This window comes from Parasteatoda tepidariorum, chromosome 5, assembly GCF_043381705.1.
Source record: "Parasteatoda tepidariorum isolate YZ-2023 chromosome 5, CAS_Ptep_4.0, whole genome shotgun sequence".
In the NCBI taxonomy this organism is placed as follows: Eukaryota; Metazoa; Arthropoda; class Arachnida; order Araneae; family Theridiidae; genus Parasteatoda; species Parasteatoda tepidariorum.
Window position 1 is genome coordinate 47,622,831 of NC_092208.1, and position 21,561 is coordinate 47,644,391.

The 21,561-nt window shown below is 30.8% G+C and overlaps 1 protein-coding gene across 2 annotated transcripts in view; it reads left to right on the top strand.

Moving 5' to 3' along the window:
* The window catches only part of LOC107438883 (diuretic hormone receptor), a 226,453-nt gene that overhangs the window by 146,499 nt on the left and 58,393 nt on the right, over nt 1-21,561 (top strand). For both annotated transcript variants that reach the window (XM_043039187.2, XM_043039188.2), the window contains exon 7: nt 18,727-18,877. In XM_043039187.2, the coding sequence (XP_042895121.1) occupies nt 18,727-18,877 (151 nt within the window). The remainder of the gene's footprint in view (nt 1-18,726; nt 18,878-21,561) is intronic.

The window sequence follows — 21,561 nt, forward strand, 5'->3', positions numbered from 1 at the left end:
CTACATGGTACTAAACTGTCTTAATACACTGCATACGAAGTTCTTTCAGCGTTGCTAATATAGTGCTAAGTTAAACCATTATCATATATCAACTTGATTATACGATAATATTATTCAACGTGAACGAAAACGTGGTTCAATTTGACCCTTTATTAAGGTTGTAGTCAATATTCACCATATTATGGTTAAACATTGAACATTTTCTACACTGTTCATTACACACTGGTTATTAAGGTTACAGTAAATAATCAGTATATCATGGTTCAGCATCGAAATAATTCTTTTGAAAGGGCAAAGTTAAAATTAAGTAAGCTTACCGAAGAATAATAAGATACAGAACGCATAAAAAATATCCGTGTTTAAATTTTTTCTAGAAAGCTAGTTGCGTGTGCTTTGGCTATATTCCCTACAAAACTAACTGACAAAATATGTATTGGAAACGAAGAATGTTTTCGTTTCAGAATTTTGCACTAGTAAAAGACGTCGCTCCAAGCGTTTTGTGCTATCGTTATTTACCGGGATATCAAAATTCCTTACAAACAAAAGTTAAATATACTTTTTGATATGATAAAACAGCTATGGTGAAATACTCCTTTTCAACCTGTTTGTTTTTCTGCAGGGCATAAAAGATATTCGAAATCAGAAACCCCTTGTGAGAATACCACTCAACTTTTACCCATCCAGAGAATAGTTTAGAATTCTTTTTGAAAAGCAACAATAACACAAATGGCTGTCTATTCCATTTCTTACCCCCTTTGTTCCCTTCCAGATATGCTATTACGCGTATTGATCTAATGTTTCTAACGATTCCTTTCTGAAAACACCCCCTGGTGGGTTTTTTTCCTCTGAAAACCATTTGCGTGGGAGGGTATCTGAGAATGGATATGCCATCCATTGTCGTCTAGTCTCACTTGAAGTTGGCGTTGACCTTCGGTTATCGTTTCGAGATGGTTCACCAAATGACTTTCCTGGATATGACGCCGATTTTCCCATTGCTTTCTCGTTTATAAATGCCTTCGATGAAAAGCCATAAGATCAATAGTCAGAGATTTGGCGACAGTTTCACCCGTCAAATTCCCCAATGATGTATATCTGTGGCAAAAATTATGATGTGCAGATGACGTAGAATATTATAATATATTAAAGACACCACATTTGAATTATTATACCTTCAAAGGTATTTTTGAAAAAAACAATATATTATTTTGCCGCAGGGGAATGGTAGTCGATAAACTAGTGAGGTTTACTACTCTGTAGTGTCTCATTTCTAAATTTATGTCCAAAATAAAATTTTAATTCGCCTGAGTTGCGTCACAACAAAAATACAATAACTAATTTGTATTTAAAAATTAGAAGCGAAAAAGAAAGATTACCGTGGAAAGGCTCCACTGTAAAAAATGGGCACTCAAATGTCAAGAAATATACTTCATTTTTGACGAAACCGTTTCCTGGTATATGCTTCGAGTGAACATTTCGTCAAAGAGACGAAATAATTTTAATCGTCACTTCTTCGATAAAACGAATTTCGCCAATAGTAAAAAAATATTTCGTCATTCTATTTTTTTCCAGAAAAAAAACCCTTGTGGTGCCTAATGTATCAAACTTTTCTAATCATAACGTTCTTGTGGCCACCATAGATCAATGTTGTCTTAACAACACAAGAGAGGCCGATTTCACAGAGAGATAAAATACACTCTTGTCCGAAGCCGGATTCTAGCCCGCCATCTTCCTGTAACGAAGACAACTCCTTAACCACCATACACGCCGGTCGGTTTGTTTCGCTACTCTATTTTCGATCGTGTAGTCTACTTTCTAGTTTCGTTCTAGTTAGCAATCTCTCACAATACACTGCAATGAGAGTTCGAAGCTGAGTTTAGGTCGAAACATTTTCATTATGTATTTGAGAGTTCCCGTTGCGTCACGTGACAAAATAATTCTCAAGATTAGCGAGATATAGCTCAAGGATGTCTGAATCGTCAAAAGTGACAGTTTTATATCTGAAAGTAGTGTGCCATTAAATTGTTCTTCACGATGAGTCACCAACTCCTTATCCGTCTCTCACCGGACAACTAAACTAACTAACCAAGAGTCATTTTACTGTCTAAGCGGAGGACCTCTTGAGCTGTGAATACGTTCTTTAGGTTAAACTGCTCAACTACTTTAAGCTGGTTTTGACATTGTACTACAATAACTTGCTGAAACCTTCATATGGTGTCAAGTGTAACCTTAATATCATAAAAACTACTTTTTTAAATTTGATGATTGGATACTAAGGTCCCTCTTGACCGAAACATGGCTTAATTAAACACCTTATTAAAGTTGAAATGAAGTTGCACGTTTTATTATGGTTCACGGTACTGAAATTATAGTTCAACAGTGTAACTGCCTTATTTTACGAAGGTATCTGGATCAATTAAGAGATTAAGCAAGTGCCTCATGTTCAGGAGTTGAGCATCGATTACAAATGCAAACTTCAAGTGGTGTTGATTGCAGATAATGATCGCATCGTATCATTATATTTAATTAAGCAATTATTACAAAAAAGGAATGCATAGTAATTAATTTATTGCTTTCAAAATTGCAAGTAGTTATAATTGGTAATTGACGTTATAATTATAATTAAAAATAATCAAGAAAACATACATTCATGATGAATGATTTTACTACGCTTCTATTAACTAATTTCGTGGTTACAACTATGGTATCTTGCAAACGATATTCTATCCACTATTCTACACTATAAAAAATTTGATATTAAGAGGTGGCCCCCTTTTTTGTTTTGGTTGAGATAATCTAAAATTTTTACAGTGCATGCAGTCATATTTTTACTTTTTTCTTGTTAAATTTTTTTATTTGTTTAATCATTTTTTAAGTTTTTGTTTACTGACAACACATGTTTTCATGCGCATTTAATCAATTTATTAACATCATTGCTAAAATATTTCGTTTAAACAACAAGCACACTTTTCGTAATATATTCGTACGCATTCTTTCAAACAATTGTTATTTTTCCAACTTCATGTAATGTTTTACACAATTTCTAGAGTTCGGTTCTTAAAAAAGTATTTGTAGTAGCTTTATATCTGAGAATGTATTTGTAACAGTTTTGTATTTTAGTGCAGCTAAAAAGCTCGTACTTCAACTAAAGTTCCATTCTTACTGATAATGCATCAATCTTCAATTTTCAGTTGGTCAAGCAAGAACTTACAGTTATTTTATCGCCAAATCGAACTTTTGGTCAATAAAAATTCCAACTGCCTTAAGGCAAGTTAGCAATCAAATTTGCGCTGAATGACAATGCAAGTTCCTATTATTTTTCTGACATCTACAAACAGAATTTATTGCGATATACGTATTTATGAATTAAAATTCCGACCATTTGGATATTAACTGAAGCATTAAAGGGTTAATTGGAACTTTGTTCTGAAACTGAAACATTTCCTGATCGCTTAAAATAGAATTTATTATCATATTATCACCACTTAATAATTAATAGCCAATATATGTTTTCCAGCTAATTGTTTATATTGCAACTGTGCCTTTGTGTTTGAAAAAAAACAAACAATGTCAATTACAAGCAAACAGTTACATGCAGATAACAAGATGCAGATGGGATTTTAATGATAGTTACAAGCAGAATTTATCATTCTATTAATTCCAAATAGAAATTATCATTATTAGAAAGGTCGACTATATTTTATATGAAGTTTTTTACCTGATGACAGTACAAATTTTAATTGCTACCTGATCACTACAAAAAGAATTTATCTTGAACTTTGTTTCATGTCAATAAAATTTCCTCAATGCATCAGCAAAATTCATCGCCACTTTATCGTCAAATAGAATTTCATTGTTAATCTAAATTTAAACCACTCTCTGACTGAAAAGTTTACTTGAATTTCAAAGAAGAGCTCAGTGTTTGATGTAAATGGAAGTAACAAATGATTCTTTAAAGAAGTTACTCGTGTTTCTTAAATATGCCGACCGGCGTGTGTAAGGGTCAGGGAATTGGTCTTGCATTATAAAGGTTCTACGTTCGAATCCCGGGCAAGGCATGCATGTTCTTTCATTCTCTGTACAATCTGTCCTTACTGTGGGAGCAACGTTGGCCACCTAATATGGTGCCCCTGAAAGAGTGACCAACAAATCTGCCCCTCAGATGCCTGCATGACGAAAGGTCATTTCTCCAGGTGGGCACTGGAACAAAAAATATTCCTTAAATAATGCAAGCAAAGGTTTTTCGCCATTTCATTGCCAAGTGAAATTTTAACAAACAGATGACTAAAGAGAAAAATTTAAAATATACGCTTTTTAAATTCTCCTAAATGGTGAAAATAATCCTGATTTTGTCAAATAAAAACATATGGCTCATATTTTTTATTGTAAACTTTTATTACCACAAAAACTGTCCCACTCCCACGTCACCTAAGTTTTATGCTTTTGGTCTACAAAAAAAAAAGAATTGTTTTATCCTTCTTAATCCACTTAAAAAATGACGATTTTAAATTTTTATTTCATTTTATAAACAAACAATCGATATGATTGCATGTAAAAAGTATTTTACATGCGTTATTAAAAACGCTATTAATTAAAATTTTCCACGTGGATAGAATAAACCTTGGCGAACAAAGTATCCTTTGGCCAAGGAATAAACAAATAGATATGCAGTGAATATAGACTAATAGGATTTATACAAGTAGATATAATTTAATATTTTCTGAATTAAGTTGGGATTAAAAATTATTTGTGTATCTGTTATTACAAAAAAATAATTAATAATCGCAATTACTTTAAAATACACGTAAAAAGAATATACTTTATAAGAAAATGTTCCTAAATATTAAGTAGATATCTTATTGAGGTAAGGATATTGATAAACTTTTAAAATTATGATAATGGTGGATAATGATTAAAAGCAAATAAAAAGAAATTTCTTTTATCTCAGCTTTTTATTACCACGTCCAGCAATAAAGAGAGAAACTGAAATGATAAAAGCCATTAAACTCTTAGTTTTCTCATTCGAGTTAAAATTAGTTTAAACATTTCTGAGCTGTCGTTAAACCATCAACAAAACTGAGCCATCAAAGCAATCATTAAACCAGTTTGTCCAAATTTTTATTTTCTTAGGATGAAGATAGCAGCAATTATCTTAAATAAACTTTTCCATTTATAACTTTAGAGGAAAGTATCTAAAGAAAGTTTAAAAAATGAATTATCGGTGTAAATGAATATTCGGTTCTCAGTGATATCTTTGTATTTATTTATGCGCAATGAAATTCGTTTAATAAAAATTTATCATTAAATACTTATTAAAATGTTATTATCATATCTGTATGGAAATACTAATTGTTTGAAAGCATTAAAATATTTGATAAAATTCACAAAAAATATGGTGAACCTGGTATAGTAAAATAAAATTTAGTGTTGTGTGTGTATTTCAATATAGCGACCAAAAAATTGTTTTTTTTTTTTTTTTTTTTTTTTTTTTTTTTTTTTTTTTTTTTTTAATTCTTAGAAAATTACTCAAACAGATGCAATGCATATTTGCGCTTTGCCTTACATCATGCATTATGATTTATTTCGCTTGGTTATGCGTATTTACCTTATCGCACCTTTATTTTAAAAACTATAGTGTAATACCTGCTCGAATTTGATGCTAAAAATTGCATGCTATGCTAAAAATTGCGTTTAAAACTAGAATTTCTAGCACATCGTTGCTATATAACCGAAAAAATTATCAAATGAGTGACTCGTTTCGAATGATCGAAAAAATTATCAAATGATGTGCATTCAATGCCGGTATTTTTCCTTAATTAACCAGAATTATGTTTTCTAACCAGAAATGTCGTTACTACGCAAAAAGATAATTTCACCAGATTTTTTTTCTCCATGCAAGTATGAAAAGACAAAAGTTATTTTCTTTTTATTTTATCTAATAAAAAATTAAAATATTGATATTACTTCAGATATTACTCAAAAAATATGAATGCCCAAGCATCACTTACAGTTATTCATACACTTAAAGCATTTTACATAATCTATTCTATATGTATATCAACAAAACCGCTCTTATACAAAAATGTCTCATTTTTCGATAGTTGTATCTTTTTGTAAGACATGTTTATCTTTATAGCAATAAGGAAAATTATTAAGATGATAAAATATCACAATGCTTGCAAATAGAAGTTGCTTTTACAGCTCTTTTCTTCATAACTACCTGTCGAAGAATAATGACATAAAATAATTATTGAACTTACAGAAAGCTTTCTATCAATAAAAGAAGTATTAAATAATGTTTGTTTTCATGGCACTTAATTGATAAATACTACTCACCTCAGAAATTTTTTTTCTGTTGTTTATTTCTTTTCGAGTGCATATAGATAATAGAATTATTTATTACAGTAACAACTGACCATAAAGCTATTTTAATGCATACTGAAAGCCTGTTCATAGGCAATGAAAATAACCGTTTTAGATGCCTTACACATAACTGCAGCAGTCTGATGCCACACAAATTATGACAATGGTGGATAATGATATTTATTATTAAAACTACTTATGAGAGTAATGAAAATAAAGGAAGACTTTGTTGCACGAAAAAAAACATGTTATTATTTCCCTACTCTAAGAACAGTTTATAAACATAAACATAATATTTTATTATTGTAGGAGCTGGAAAAAAAAATTATGAGAATATAGAAAAGTTTCAAACTTACTTGCAAAAATTTTCATTCTTTAGGATTACTGAGATTTACTATTAAATTACATGAGCCGTAGTGGCTCAGGGGATAGAGCCTCCCAATGAAGTGAACCGGGTTCGAATCGCAGCGTTGTCTGGTCGTTAGGAATTCACTTTTGCATCCGCATCGACCACACGGTGCGGATGCAATTAGAGTCTCCTTGCCATCAGGCTAACTGTGGGAGGTTTTCCTGGTTTTCCTCTCCATGTGACGGAAATGCGAGTAAGTTCCTTGAAAATGTCCTCCACGAAGCCAAATATCTCCCAATAGTTGATCTAAGAGTTCCCCTGTTTTCTGGATTGGGTTCAAAATTACAAAGCTTCTTAGTTAAAAAGATGGGTTTATATTCGAAAGCTTAAAAATTATGTCGGATGTTCAACGGTGGTTGTAAAAATAATGGTTAAACTGCTGTCTAGAGAAACACTATCCTCTTGCCGGGGAACAGGCTAGGTTTTCGTAAATATATATAAACCCAAGACCAAGTTACTGACTCTAGTCAGACTATTAAAGAGGTATTGAGCAAAAGAAGCTCACTGACTGTTGCCAAAAGTGCGTATGATTCCATCTGGGAGTGAAAACTATGACAGAAATTACAGAATTTTAGCATTACATCAAATGTGCTTAGTTGGTTTCGATCTTTTCGAAGTCAAAGGGCGTGTAGTTGAAACACGTAAATGAATTTTCGAATTAATTTCATTTACAAACTGCCCCCATCTAAGGATCTGTATGCAGATGCACTCTCTTTATCTTTAACATCGATTTAACTGAATCCCTAAATGCAATGGTATTTATTTACATAATACTTAGCGATCTGGACTCAGGAACCTAAGAAAAATATTAAAAAATTTCTTGAGTAGGTACTTAACAAGGTACTTAATGTTCTTTCAGAGTGGTGTGGCGTCAATAACATGACCGTTAACTTGGATAAAACGGCTATGCAATCTCCTTTTTTTTTAACACTCCAACCTTTTTTTTCCCGATTTGAAACATAGGAACATCGCTATTTCATACATAGATATTTTGGTTCATTTAGGTGTAACGCTTGATAAGAAATTGATTTAGCAACACGTCGAATCAATATCAACGTTTCTCAAAGACAATCAAAGTTTCTCAAAGAGATTGAATATTTTGAAGTGGTTGGCGGAAGCTACGTGGGATTTCTCAAGATCTAGATCAGAGGTTCCCAAACTTTTTTTTCTCGTGGACCACTTTCAAAGTTTTAGTATTTTTGGTAGATTTCTGCTACATTTCTACTGTATTCCCAAAACTCCTAAAAAATATCACCCTAAATTGGGGGTGTTAAGAAGAAGAAAAAAGTAGCAAATTTTCTTGTGTCCTATTTATTAAAATAATACTAGTGGATATACAAAATTATAAACATTTATTATTACAAACAATCAACAATTGACAAAAAATTAACAATGAACTTGAAAAGTAAATCAACAATAAAAAATAGTCATACTTTTAATGAGACGGATGTACTTGATGAATTGACAGCAAATTATCAATATTTGGCTTCAGTTTTGTTGGAAGTCTTCTCAAATTTCCCCGTTCTATGATGTTCAATCTGCTCTTTTTCTTTTGTTAACAGGTCGGTAACGGCACTAAAACTTCTTTCAACAAGATATGACGAGGGAAACGCTATCAAAAATTTTCTCGCAAATTTCCCACAGCCCATGATATTTTTCGAGGATTTCTGCCTGCAGCCGAAATGTTTGATAGCCTTTTTTAAATTTCACCTTCAGTTCCTCGTTGGTGCTGAGCTCAACTAGCTCCTTTTGTAATACCACATTCGCCTCTTCCGTTTCATCAAATGGGGTTATGATCCATGGTGGTTTTTCCATCGTCAGAATATCTTCAAATCTATTTTTGAAGTCATCAAGCAGGGTATTTAAATGCGAGCGGGCGCATGGACGGCACTTTGCAAGTCTCGACATGTGGTGTACACTTGTACTATTATCTATTGTTCTATTCAATTCTGTGCTTGAACTGAGTCTCGAATATTTTTGAGTACCTAGCTAGTGAATGATGCTACCTGCCTACGTTGATAGGTAAATCCAAGCCACAATTTTTGTTCTTTATTATGAATACCAGAAAATGTTTCGTGGACCCCCACTTACAACTTGTGAACCCCTGTTTTCTTTTCACGTCTACGTGGACCCCCGTGTGGTTTCCTATGGACCCCTGGGGGTCTACCTGGACCACTTTGGGAACCTATGATCTACACTTAGAATTACTTATAAAACCTTCATACTGCCGATTCTGGCATACTGTTACGAGAGTACATAACAGTCTCAAACTCCAGCCACAAAAAACTTAAAACTATACTGAAGCAAGCATCAATATTTATTACAACAGTGAAATCCACGCCTGTTGATGTAATGTTGTTTTTAACAACAATAAGCCCATTCAAAATATTATACAAGAAGGAGCTTCAATAAATAATTAATTAAAGTTAAGAATACTTTTTCGGGGTATCAACTTGAAAAGCAAAACCACAAAAAAAACAGGATAATTTTGTTCAGAGAGATTTATCCCACAGAGAAATCTTTAACTTTCATAATTAAATACAACTACTAACGAAACCCAGAAATCTCATGGAACCATGGAGCATTGAGACAAACATCAATTTAAATCAGTTCATTATGTAAAAGGATATTTCACCGGATGTACTAAAATTTGCCGATTGTATGCTTAAGAAACTATCGAGACTAAATATTCTGAAAAATGAATGGCTGCGAGTTTATACAGATGGATCGCAGTTTTCCTAATACCATAATGTTGGAGCCATTGTTTACTCAAAAAACTATTTTCTTTCAATGTACCTTTTAGAAAGTGAGTTTTTGATAGTGAAGTAAATGCGATACGCATCACTCTCAAGTAACTAACTTGCCATCCGAATAAATTTAAAAATGTAGTTCTACTATCATATTCACAGTTATTTAATCCAACAGCTCCATTTAGGATCTGCTATCAAATGAAATTATGTCAACAATTGCCAATTTCCTTAGGGTCTCATCAAGGAGGTGTTGTTTTGAAATGGATCCCAATCCTTTGCAGTTTATATGGTAATGAAGTGGAAGACTTTCTTAGCAAAAAGGGTGATATGCTGACACACTGTATAAAAGACGAAACCGCTTTTGACGCTTCTAAACTGATTATTAAGCAAATTATGCAACCGGCGCACCAGAATGAACTCTTAGAAAAAAGATATGGAAGAAATAATTGTCTTCCAGATATACCCGACAAACCAGGACAGGAGATAGCATCCATCTTTTGTTTGTTTACTGGGAATGAAAGCCTTGCTGGCCATCTCTATTATATTGTCATTCTTACACTGGCTTCCTACCCCCTGTGGGATAAAAGAAACAAGCCCTATGGACAGATTTAACCCGCGTACCTGTGGTGCTCCCCATGCATGAACGGAATCATCCAGATATTAGGAAGCAATAGGACTAAAGGGGTGATAATCTTTGGTTGATTCGTGTACTATTTGTTATTGTTGCTGTTAATTTCCTCATTCATATTTTTTTTGTTATATTTAATACGAGATATCTAGATATAAAATATATATATATATATATATATATATTAGACAGATAAGGAAAGTAGAAAGTGGTGAAGAATAGTAAAAGAAACACTATAGCATCGGATAAAGTTAGTTGGAAAAAAAAATTCCGTATCCCAAAGAAATATTATGTTTATTCTGACGATTGTGGTACTTTACATAAGATACAAGCTACTGGATAAAAAAAGACATAAATAAAGTATATTTAATTTAGAGATAAACTTAAATGTAGACCTTTTTATATTAACGGGCTGTATAGCAGTCATTTTTAATTAATCTTTATTGAATTTATTGAATTTTGTCCTGATTTCATTACTTTTAATCAAAAATATATGTATCCGTATTCAAAGGCACATTAATTTAAATAGGCTTAAAAATTGCTCTTATTAATTTAAAATTATTTATAATGGGCAATGTTAAATTGCAATTAAAAAAAATACCAATACAATTTAAAAGTATTGATAATAATGTATTGACATTGGTTTTTTTTTCTCTAATATTAGATATTTATTTATTTTACTCTATTTTTTTTAAATTTAAACTTCTAAAACACAATTATTCTAATTTTTTCAAGTTATTAAGGCATAAAACGACTTTTCCTCCTACAATTTTTCTTAAAGGATGAATACAGTGGTAACATTTATTTTTCAATTAATACAAGTTCTCTAAATTTATTCTGCTTTCAACACCTTTTAGAATTTTTTAATGAGTATTTTTTTTTTGTAATTTTAGGATTAAGGAGCTTAAAACTTTTTCAGACTTCATGCCATACATTAATTTTTTTTGTTCAAAAGAACTTATCCAATTTAGTTACTGAAGTACGAGAAAAGCAACTGGGATTTTTGATACTTTTACGTTGAACATTAAATTACGCATTAAAATATTCAAACTAGAGATCTTAACTTTCTTCTAAACAATTATTCGTTTTTATACGCTTTTAAAATAATTTTTAAATATCAAGTGCAAATTTACAAAGCTTATTGTTGAAAAAATAAAAATGTTACTGACTCAAAATAGATCATTTAATTTTAAACTGATTAAAAAACTTTAGACTTCAAACTAGAAAAACTTTTGTGATTAAGCACAATACTTGTTTTTTATACTTTGCTTAATGACAGAAAAAAATAATCTGTATTACAAAGAGATCTTTCAATTTAAAAGGTAAAAGTATTTCTGTCTCAAAAGACTAAAAACATCTAACCGGAAAACTATTTTCTGCCATAAAAAGACAAACTTCAGCATTAAATTAAAAAAATAAATATAATCATAACAAAATGCTCTGTCATTGTAAAAGATACATTTAAAAAATGCATGTATGATGTATGATGCATATTATATTAATTATAAACCAGTTGTTGCTAAATTGTAATACATTAGATGTACAGTGCGCAAAATAATAAATAGAACATCTTGAAGAACTTTTGAACTAATAATCTAAATTTCACGTACTGGAACTCAATCTCAATGGTTCGGGGGCCTGACCTTAAATATGTTAACTAATTGGTATGGACCATAGAGCTGGAATAGAAGTAGAGCAAGCCCGCTGTTTCATTTTCCCATCTCTCTTCATCTCTAATATGAGAGTCCGTTCTATGAAGTGCTCCCGCTCTTTTGGCGATTTTGGCGGAGATGGAAGGACGTCGTATAACGGTTGAGATTTGTTCTTTTGTGGTGAATTTGTTTTTTTTTCTCAAAATTAAATGCTTCAAAAATGTTAAGATTAGTGGTACTGTAAAACATTGGATAATTTTTAAACTAGATGTGGGGAAAGACCATTAGACAATGCCAACCTTCATCTATCGAAAGGTACCTCAAGATTGAATCGAGTTAGCTTGTCTTATATACTAGTCAATTGATGTTTAATAATCATAGTGGTAGTTACGGCACAAACCTCCCCCACCAGAATTTTATCATGGATAGAATTCGATGAACGGATACCACTAGTTGCTGTATTTGTGAAAGATCGGGAGAGCTGGATTAAGGTCACCGAGTTTCAAACTTTAGTCATGAGAGCTGTATTAAACTCATGGTTATGCATGAAGATTCTCCTGTGTTAGTAGTCGAGTCTGTGTAGAAACCCGTTGAGCGTAAATGAGACTGAGAAGCAACAGCGCGATGAGGACGATGCCGTAGTCACAAATAGCAAATCAACTGTTCAATGTGGACCATCCGTCGAAGTAGGCGTGATCATTAAGGCGTCCACAAGTCACCAATTTGTGGAAAGACTATTAGACAATGCCAACCTTCATCTATCAAAAGTTAACTCAGGAATGAATCAAGTTACCATGCGTTATATACTAGTGAATTGATGTTTAATAATGATAGTGGTAGTTACGCCACACAAGACTTTACTAGTCTAAAAACTATTTCAGAATTTCAATTTTTAATCTGGGTAAACTGTATTAAATTGTTTACATTTTTATAAAGTTAATAAAATTTTAATTTTTGCATTGGGTAAAGAAAATGGTAAAAATGCATCCTGTGATAAGTGATGAGTGATTTTAGAAGTTATAATATTGTTAAAAATGTTTCACATAATTTACGATCTCAAAACAAACATCCAAATATAGAATTAAATTTTTTTATTAAACTTTAAAAATTGAAAATTATCGAAAAATTGCTTCCCAATTAGTTAATAATACATTATACCGTTATTAAAGCTTAATTTAATTAAAGTTTCACTTGATAATGTTTTATAAACTTTTAAAAAAGTTAGAGTTGTATTCTTATTTTTTTTATGGAATATGTCAATTATAAGAGATTTTATGGTTTTATTAAATTATCAAGGTTAATCAAGTGTTAAAAATCTACAAAAAATAAAATTAATATGAACGGGTCCGAACTTTGATCATTCTCCTTTTGACGGAGGCAATAGCATTATTAGGTGGGATGAGCTTCTGATACTATGTTTTGCTTAATCTGAAAAAACAAAATCACAAGGAAAGGAACAAATGATAAAAAAATATTAAAAAGTTTAAATTGTTTTAACTTGATTAATTGCATCGGTATCTGGTCTTTCAGTTTGAGCATGATTTTGTAATGTTGATCAATACCATTTTTTTTATTATTTTATTTTCTTTTTTTTCTTTTCCTCCGTTGGAAGAACGGTTAATCAGCTCGTCTTAGTCAAAATTATTATTTTTTTCTTTCATTTAATTTTCTCCTTATTTTATATCAAAACAAAAAGATGTATCAAAACTCGGGTACCAATTTTTTTTAGACAAAATTAATTAGCAGTGCAGAAAACATAGTTTATTATGATTTTGACAGATTACAGTGAATGGATTGTTTTAAATGCAAAAATCTAAAAACAAAAACGCGTTTTTTTTTTTAAATAGTTGTTTTAAAGCTGAATATTTTATATGCTTCAGTTGGCAACATCAACACAAAAATAAAACTGATGACCTTTCAACTTAAAAAAGCAGAAAAGAAAATTGAAATGATTTAAGGCATATGACAAGAGCCTTTGAGACATCTTTTAAGGAGATGTTCTCCTTGGGGAGACCTTTTGTTCTTTTGTCGTCTTTTGAAATGCTCCCCATTTTCGAAAATAATCAGAGCATGTCTCGCTTATAACTAAAAATATTGTCTTAGATCAAAAGTAAGTAGTGAATAATTATCTTTTGAAAAATATAAGCTATTTTTAAACGAATTTTTTTACAATAAAACTGGAATTGCGATTTCTTTTATCTTTATGAATATATTTTACCTTTGTATAAGATAAATAATTGTTTTTCAATCTCTCTCGGCAAAGCTTTATTAAGCTCGGTGTAAAATCACTTAAATTTAAAAAACAATAAGTCCCTTTTCAATGAGGAAAAACATGTTATTCTAAAGAAAAGCATAATATCGATTTACATTAAAAGTGTGTTTGAAATTCTATTTTACTCTGAAATTGCGTAAGCTGTTCTTTTCTGACTGAATTCTGATCTGTCAAATATAATTAAAACAGAAAAATATAGTTTAACTTTAAAAACGTGTTAAAAAAACAAGCGAAATCAATCATTTTGAATTAAATGTGTTCAATAGCAATTATGACGTGAAATTTTATTTCTTGAAAGCATATCTGCCTCATGATTAGTACATGATTTTTTATATTTTATCTAATATTCATAGTCATACATCGATAACTTTAAAGACCATCTAAATTACCTACCTCTACAGTAAAAATTATAATACGATCATTCTACGGGATTATTCTATAAAAAGCATATTAAAATTGACTGAAAATAGAAATTAGACTGAAAATAGAAATTGGATATATAGTAGATATATACTAATTTCCGATATCATAGAAATTATGGTCCTAAAAGATAAACTCGGATCAACGACTCTGAATATAATGAGATAAACTCGAATCAACGGTTCTGAATATAATGAGATAAACTCGAATCAACGACTCTGAATATAATGAGATAAACTCGGATCAACGACTCTGAATATAATGAGATAAACTCGGATCAATGACTCTGAATATAATGAGATAAACTCTAATCAACGACTTTGAATATAATGAGATAAACTCGGATCAACGAATCTGAATATATTAAGATAAACTCGGATCAACGACTCTGAATATAATGAGATAAACTCGAATCAACGACTCTGAATATAATGAGATAAACTCGGCATGAAAACGCAATATTCATGAAATGTTAGCTGATCATTATCTAATAAAATGATATCTTGATACGGGTATGAACAACTGTTTCATGAAACATATTACACTAGAAAGCTATATCTGTCGCAAAGATATATTACGAAACAACAGTCCTTAGCCTTGTAATATTTTGCTATCAATGGTTTCTTTACAACCGTAACAGTAGTTGAAAAGAACTAGAGAAACAGCTCCATTTTCATCGTTTTTCATAGCAAAGAAACTCAATCGATTCCGCGTCATCTTCTATTGACGTTTTCTTGCACTGAAATGTATTAGGCTGTTACAATAGCAATGAAACACTAAGTCCTGAACGATCGCATATACAAAAAGGGTGATTAAGTCTTTGCCATTTATTTTGTTCTGATTACTCAATATAACACTTCTCAAGTATTAATAAGAGGCAACTGGAATAAAATGAAATGCGGAAAAAAATAACTATTTATACAATGTAATCAAAACGTATATTCTGCCTTGAATATTGTTACAGACAAGAGGTAAAAATATTAGTCTAAGAACGCATACTATTCTTAGCTGCAATACCTGTTAGAGAATTCTTTAAAACTCACTACAAGCATTTTTTTATGTCTGAAGAACCAAAGAAAATACTTAAACCCTAGATGAATAGAAGTTTTTTGTCCGATGATTGAAACTTAAACTGAAAAAAAAGTACTGCAAGAAAAAAAATTGAGGAGGAAAAATCGTCGCCAACATTCCTCATTAGGAGGAGAGATCAATCATGAATTAAAAAAATTACACTGAATAACAAAAAATAAATTGAAGAAGAAAAGAAAGTGGTGTAATTAAGATCAGGAAAGAATAGTTACATGTTTTAATAGGATTAGTTTATTTTGGTTTTATCCGTTGTTCTTTGAAAAATTGAAACAACACTAAGAGAATGTATTGATTAATAATAAGTAATTTTTTGAAGAATACGGATAAAACGTAATTTTCATCACAAAAATATTACCCTTACTTATGGGCAAAAGAAATTTAAATTTAGATAATAAAGATTAGGAAAGGTTATAAAGAAATAGCTTTGTCAAAAATTTGATTTTATCTGTAAATTATTGCTACCTATTCTCTCATCCTTAAATATTCATTTTTCTCTTAAATCATACTAATATTAGATTGTAAGAAAAAAACCTTTTTAGATATTAAAACGGTATAACGTTCGTTGATGTACCGGGTATCTCTAAATACCGATGATGTGCGGTTTGATGCGTTTCGCTTCAGAAACCAAATTTTATTATGCACTAAAATTTAAAAACTAATTACAAAGTTCATAAATTGTTCACTGTTGATAAAACAGTGTTTTCTGTTTGCAACATGCACACCGTTTCAACTAAAAATATATGCAAAATTGCAAAAGGGTTTTTGTGCAAGAATTGTGTTTTTTAATGATTATTTTTATTTAATCAGGCATTTTATATGAATAATAAACACTAAATATCGGATGGACTTATAGACGTATTACCGAAATCAAACTACAGTGTACACTGCAAGAAATTTCTCGGAAAAAATGGTTGAATAAGTTAATTTATTAGTTATTTTACTATATTCAACAAAAACAGTCAGATAACTATATAAAAGATGGTATTCAAACTATTACTGTGGGGAAAATTGCTTATTGACCGTTTTCTGCTAACAAGATTAAAAATCAGAATTGTAGCAGTGTCAACTAGACCCACTGCCAATGAAATGGAGCACGCGTTCTTCGAATGCTGGAAGCTAAACCACGTGTGACTATGAATTCATTTTTTTATTTTTCATCATCGGATACATATCACAACGGTGAATGCTTAGTAATCTTATAGTAATAAATATGTGGTTATTAAGAGTGGCAATGGTTATTAAAAGTGTATATTATGTCCGCTGGTGGAGAGCCAAGTTGAAGAAATAAAGCTAGGATGGCCTCAGGGCTGGGATGGCCTGATAGTTAAAAATGCGTTCTGGTGTTAATTGGGTTAGGGGACAATCTCTCCAGATAGTGAAGCATCTTGTGATGTTATTTTGAGCTATCTTCGTATCCTCGAAGGGTTCAGCACGGAATTATGGACAGAACAGAATTTTCTGGGACAGATAGGAATCGGAATGGAAGGTTTTTAAAGTTTGCTGGCATGAAAAAAAATGCGCTTGCTAACCACGTAAGTCTTCAAAGGTGATGATATAGGGTTGAATCGAGTCTCAAGCTTCTTTAGCAAGTACGTCTTTGCAGTCATTTCTCTCAATGTCCACATGGCAAGAATCCACTAGAGGGTGCAGGGTTTTTTTTTTGGATTCAGAGGATTGCTGATGCTTTGGCTTAAATTTGTTTCTCCATTATATTTCCAGTGCTGATTTTGAATCGGAAATGAATACCAATCCTTCTGATGGATCTATATTTTGGAATAGTAAAAGAGCTTTTTAGGTTACAACCAGTTCGATAATTAAATTCAAAGCTATTTGGCCTGTGATAATTCTGAATTCTGTTCTTTTTCCAGATGGGTGGGTAATCGGAATACCTGCTATTAAAGTTGTTATCCGAAGAACCATCTGTATTAGTAATTACTCTATTTTGCTGGGAAATGAATTTATAGCGTTACCGCCTTTCTGTAATAACACGACCTGATTGAATTAGTTCTTTTAGCAAGGTAGTAGAAGGTTTCAGAGAATCTCGGCATTAACTAGAGGCTTAATAACAGAAAAACATCATCAGGCCTGTACAAGAATATTTTTCCCTGTCTGGGCGTCTACATCAGAAAGAGTTGTAGCTAAACTTGACCATTTTCAGTATAGAGCATCTGAAATTATAACAGGCACTGTTACTTCTACAAGCAAAGCCAAGACTGAACTGGAAAGGTGCCTTATTTCTCTAAAAAGCAGTTGCAGGCATTCCAATGTGGAATTTATCAACAAAATAAGAAATTATACCAAGGATTAAATCTCAAAAAATACCTTCAGCTTTTGGGTAGAAGCAAAAAGGCTTCAGAGATCGTTGATTCTGCACCTTGACAAAGACATTTTTTGAGCAATCCCTTATAAACAGTCATTTCCTCCCATTAAAACGGTTATTATACAGCAAGTTTTCCGGGAGGGAAAAGATTTTAAAAAAAGTTAACTTTTAAAAGCATCACATTAATTTCATTGGGATTCCGAGTCTCTATATGGAAATGTGTCCAAACCAATTCGTTTCAAAACCTAATAAAAATTCTTAAAAATTCAAATACTCATGTTATTTTTGCAAAAAAAAACATGAAAAAAAAGAAAGAAATACTCATTATATTCCTCTGAAAAACAAATAACGTACATCGGAAATACATATATTTTAAAACCTAAATATTGTTTGTTTACCGAGTTAAATTTTGAATGAAAAAAAAATCAGTAAATTAACTGCTTAAATATATTTTCCATAACAACAATTAGAAATTACTTCATGAAGGCTTGTACAATAACAAGGTACGACCAGGTTCCCAAATCGCAGAAGAAAAGCAAAATATAATTTAAATTTGCATATTTTTTCCCCACACTATTCACCACACAAGAAAGAACTGATCAGTGCCCAGTTTTTGCACTAATATAAGCAGCTAAATTGTCCAGAAATTCAATAAAACTAAAATAAAGTTGGATATACTTTTTTATTGCACCAAGTCCCCCATAAGACAGTGATCAATTTAAATTTTTCTATCCAAGCTGTAATTATAGTTTTCGTCCCGCAGTTAATTAATGTTTGTGTCAGCATGGTTTATTTTTTTAATTAATGTTTTATCTCTTTTGATTAGGTTGCGTGCTATCTGGTCATTCTCCTCACATATCTTATGGGGACCAACTTCTTTTGGATGTTTGTGGAAGGTCTGTATCTCTACATTTTGGTCGTTAGGACATTTTCTGCAGAAACAGTGAGGATTCATGTGTACGCCTTGATTGGTTGGGGTAAGCATGCATGCACTGAAATATTTTTTTTTTAATTTTGTATGGTACATTGTATATATAGATATCAAATTTTCACGCTTTTTTTAAAATCTTTCCAGATGACAGTTTATCAAATAAAAAAAATTCTAAGCAAAAGTAATTTAAGAAAGTTTATATCATTACTTTTTTTTCTTCCTTGTCCGCTTTTCTTTTTACTTTAATAATTTGATTTTCACTTTGGATAATTTATCTATATTTTTTAACAAATCAAGAAAAAGTTTATTATGTCCCAAAATTAAATATATATATATTTACTTTTCAATTACTACCCTAATTAACTTCGGTAATTTCCATAAAAAAGTTTATACAAATTAATTTCTGTTAATAAAAGATTTGTCTATAAGATATAATTTAATGGAAAAAAATATTTGTTTGTCCCTTTAATTTTTCCATTTTGTTTTGGATCAACAACGAAAAAAGAGTTAAAACTTTCTATTCCATAACTTTCATGCAATTTTTTTTTTTGGAATGGAAAAATTAATTATTTTTTTGACATAAACTAATTAATTTTCCCTTTAAATAGAATTGTTCACTCAAGCTTTTTCGAATTAAAAAAATTAGCAGCTCACGAAAATAAAAAAAAGGAAAAAAATACCTATCTGTTTACCTCTCTGATCAACTACTAAACAGTAATTTAAAAAAAGGTGTTCATTAACAATGAAAATTGTAGCAGAAAAACGTTTCAATTCCAATCAGAAACAATAAAAGTATTTTAATAAATCAGAGGAAAATGGCAATTAATTAAATTCTTTAACTTAAGACCTAAAGTGGATATATCAAGTTTAGTTGTTTCTTCTGGAATGAGCTTTTATGGATGTTATCATAAATTTCAATTTTTATGGTTTATCTTGTAAGTCTACCAAGGTTCACTTATTTGATGTTATTAAATTTATTGAATGGAAGAGTAGAAAAGAAGGGAAGGACATTTAACTATGTCAGTAATGTATTCTTTGCATTTTTTTTCACTGAATTAAATTAGACCAAAACTGCATCACTAAAAACATTAATGGGATACCTGCAAGTGACGTAGAGTGGGTATCTCGACTTTGATTGGTTGTTGAGACGTGGCTTTTGTTTGCTATGGCAACTGTTCTTTCCATTTTATTTCGAGTAAACCAAGTCCGTCAAGTATCAATTCTCTTCAATGACACATTCTATATTCTTTCTCAATAATTCTTTCACAAATGTTTCAATTCTTTCACTATATATTTCTTACCTAACGCAAAGACAGGCGAGAAGCAATGTAGAACATAAACAAACTAATTCTACATCGAAGTTGCCAGGTTCACAAAACAAAAAAATATCACGTTTACGGTAAAATATATAAACACATAAAAAATCTAAGTTAAGTAAAATGCATAGTCAAAAAAGTATTATATTTTAGTAATTTGATGTGCGTACGGCTCTATATTTAATTAACTTATCGTAAATTAATATTCTAAGTTATGAGGAGAAATTTAGCTTAGCTGATGCTGACGTCGTAGTTCACATGAGTGGGTATCTGTGATCTTCTGCATGAAGTGCAAGTACCTAATTATAAACAATTTCTACCATGTTACTTTAAAACTTGATATTGTCTCATGAACTAAATGGTGTGATTAATGCGGATCTTCAAACTCTTTTAATAATCAAAGGTAAAAAGGATGTTATTTAGGCTTTTAATATTGATGTTTTGATATTGATTATTTTAAAAATGTTTCATAAGTGAGCTTTTACGCGATGTAATTAATCGTTATCAATTTTTGTTTTTAAATTAAATATGATTTCAATACTCATTTTGATTTTAATAATGGTTTTGATTCAAAAATGTGCAATTTTTTAAGCTTTGAAAAATTTCACGGAAATTAAATATGGCGCTAAAATATTCGGAAAGAGATATTTTAATATCATATAATTCGTATAGAGATATCTTAACGCCACTAAATACAGCGTTAAAATGTTCCTAAATATTCGTTAAATATACTTCTTATTACTAAAATTTAATCCAAGCTTCATCTCCTACCATACGGAGGTTTTTTTTATTATCAGCAGATGGCAGCACAATAAGAGACGTTTTTAACTTCCTCTTGATGATAGGAATGCATTGATTTACACTAATCTGAGCTGCTATGACGTCATACGAGGACTGCAAGACTTCCGGTTTGATTTGTTTGTTTTGTAGGACACTGGGGGAATATTAAAGGATAATAAACAGTTTTAATAATTCTAATAATAATCAGTTTGCTAAACTGATAATAACCACTTCACTTCTAATGATAATGAGTCTGCCAAATTTAGGTCATAATACTCATTAATACACGATTTAATAAATCTGAACTGCAGAGTAATTGGATGTTTGTTGAGCTTTTATTGAGTGCATTCAATAGTAACAGTGTATTATATTCCAGAGAACTAATTTTTTTTGGTGGTGATAATAACGTATTTAATGCCATAATTCTTTTATTAAAAAAAAGGTTTAAATTAAAAGCTTAATACGATACGATTCATTATTATTTCAAATAAGTACTGCTGGAAATAAATCTTTTCTTAGGATTATAGGTGAATCGAATAAATCAATAAAACAAAATAGATTTATACAAGAAATAGAAATTGAGGAATATATTTATAAAAAGAACTTATTTATAAGAAAAGTAAATCCGGTCATT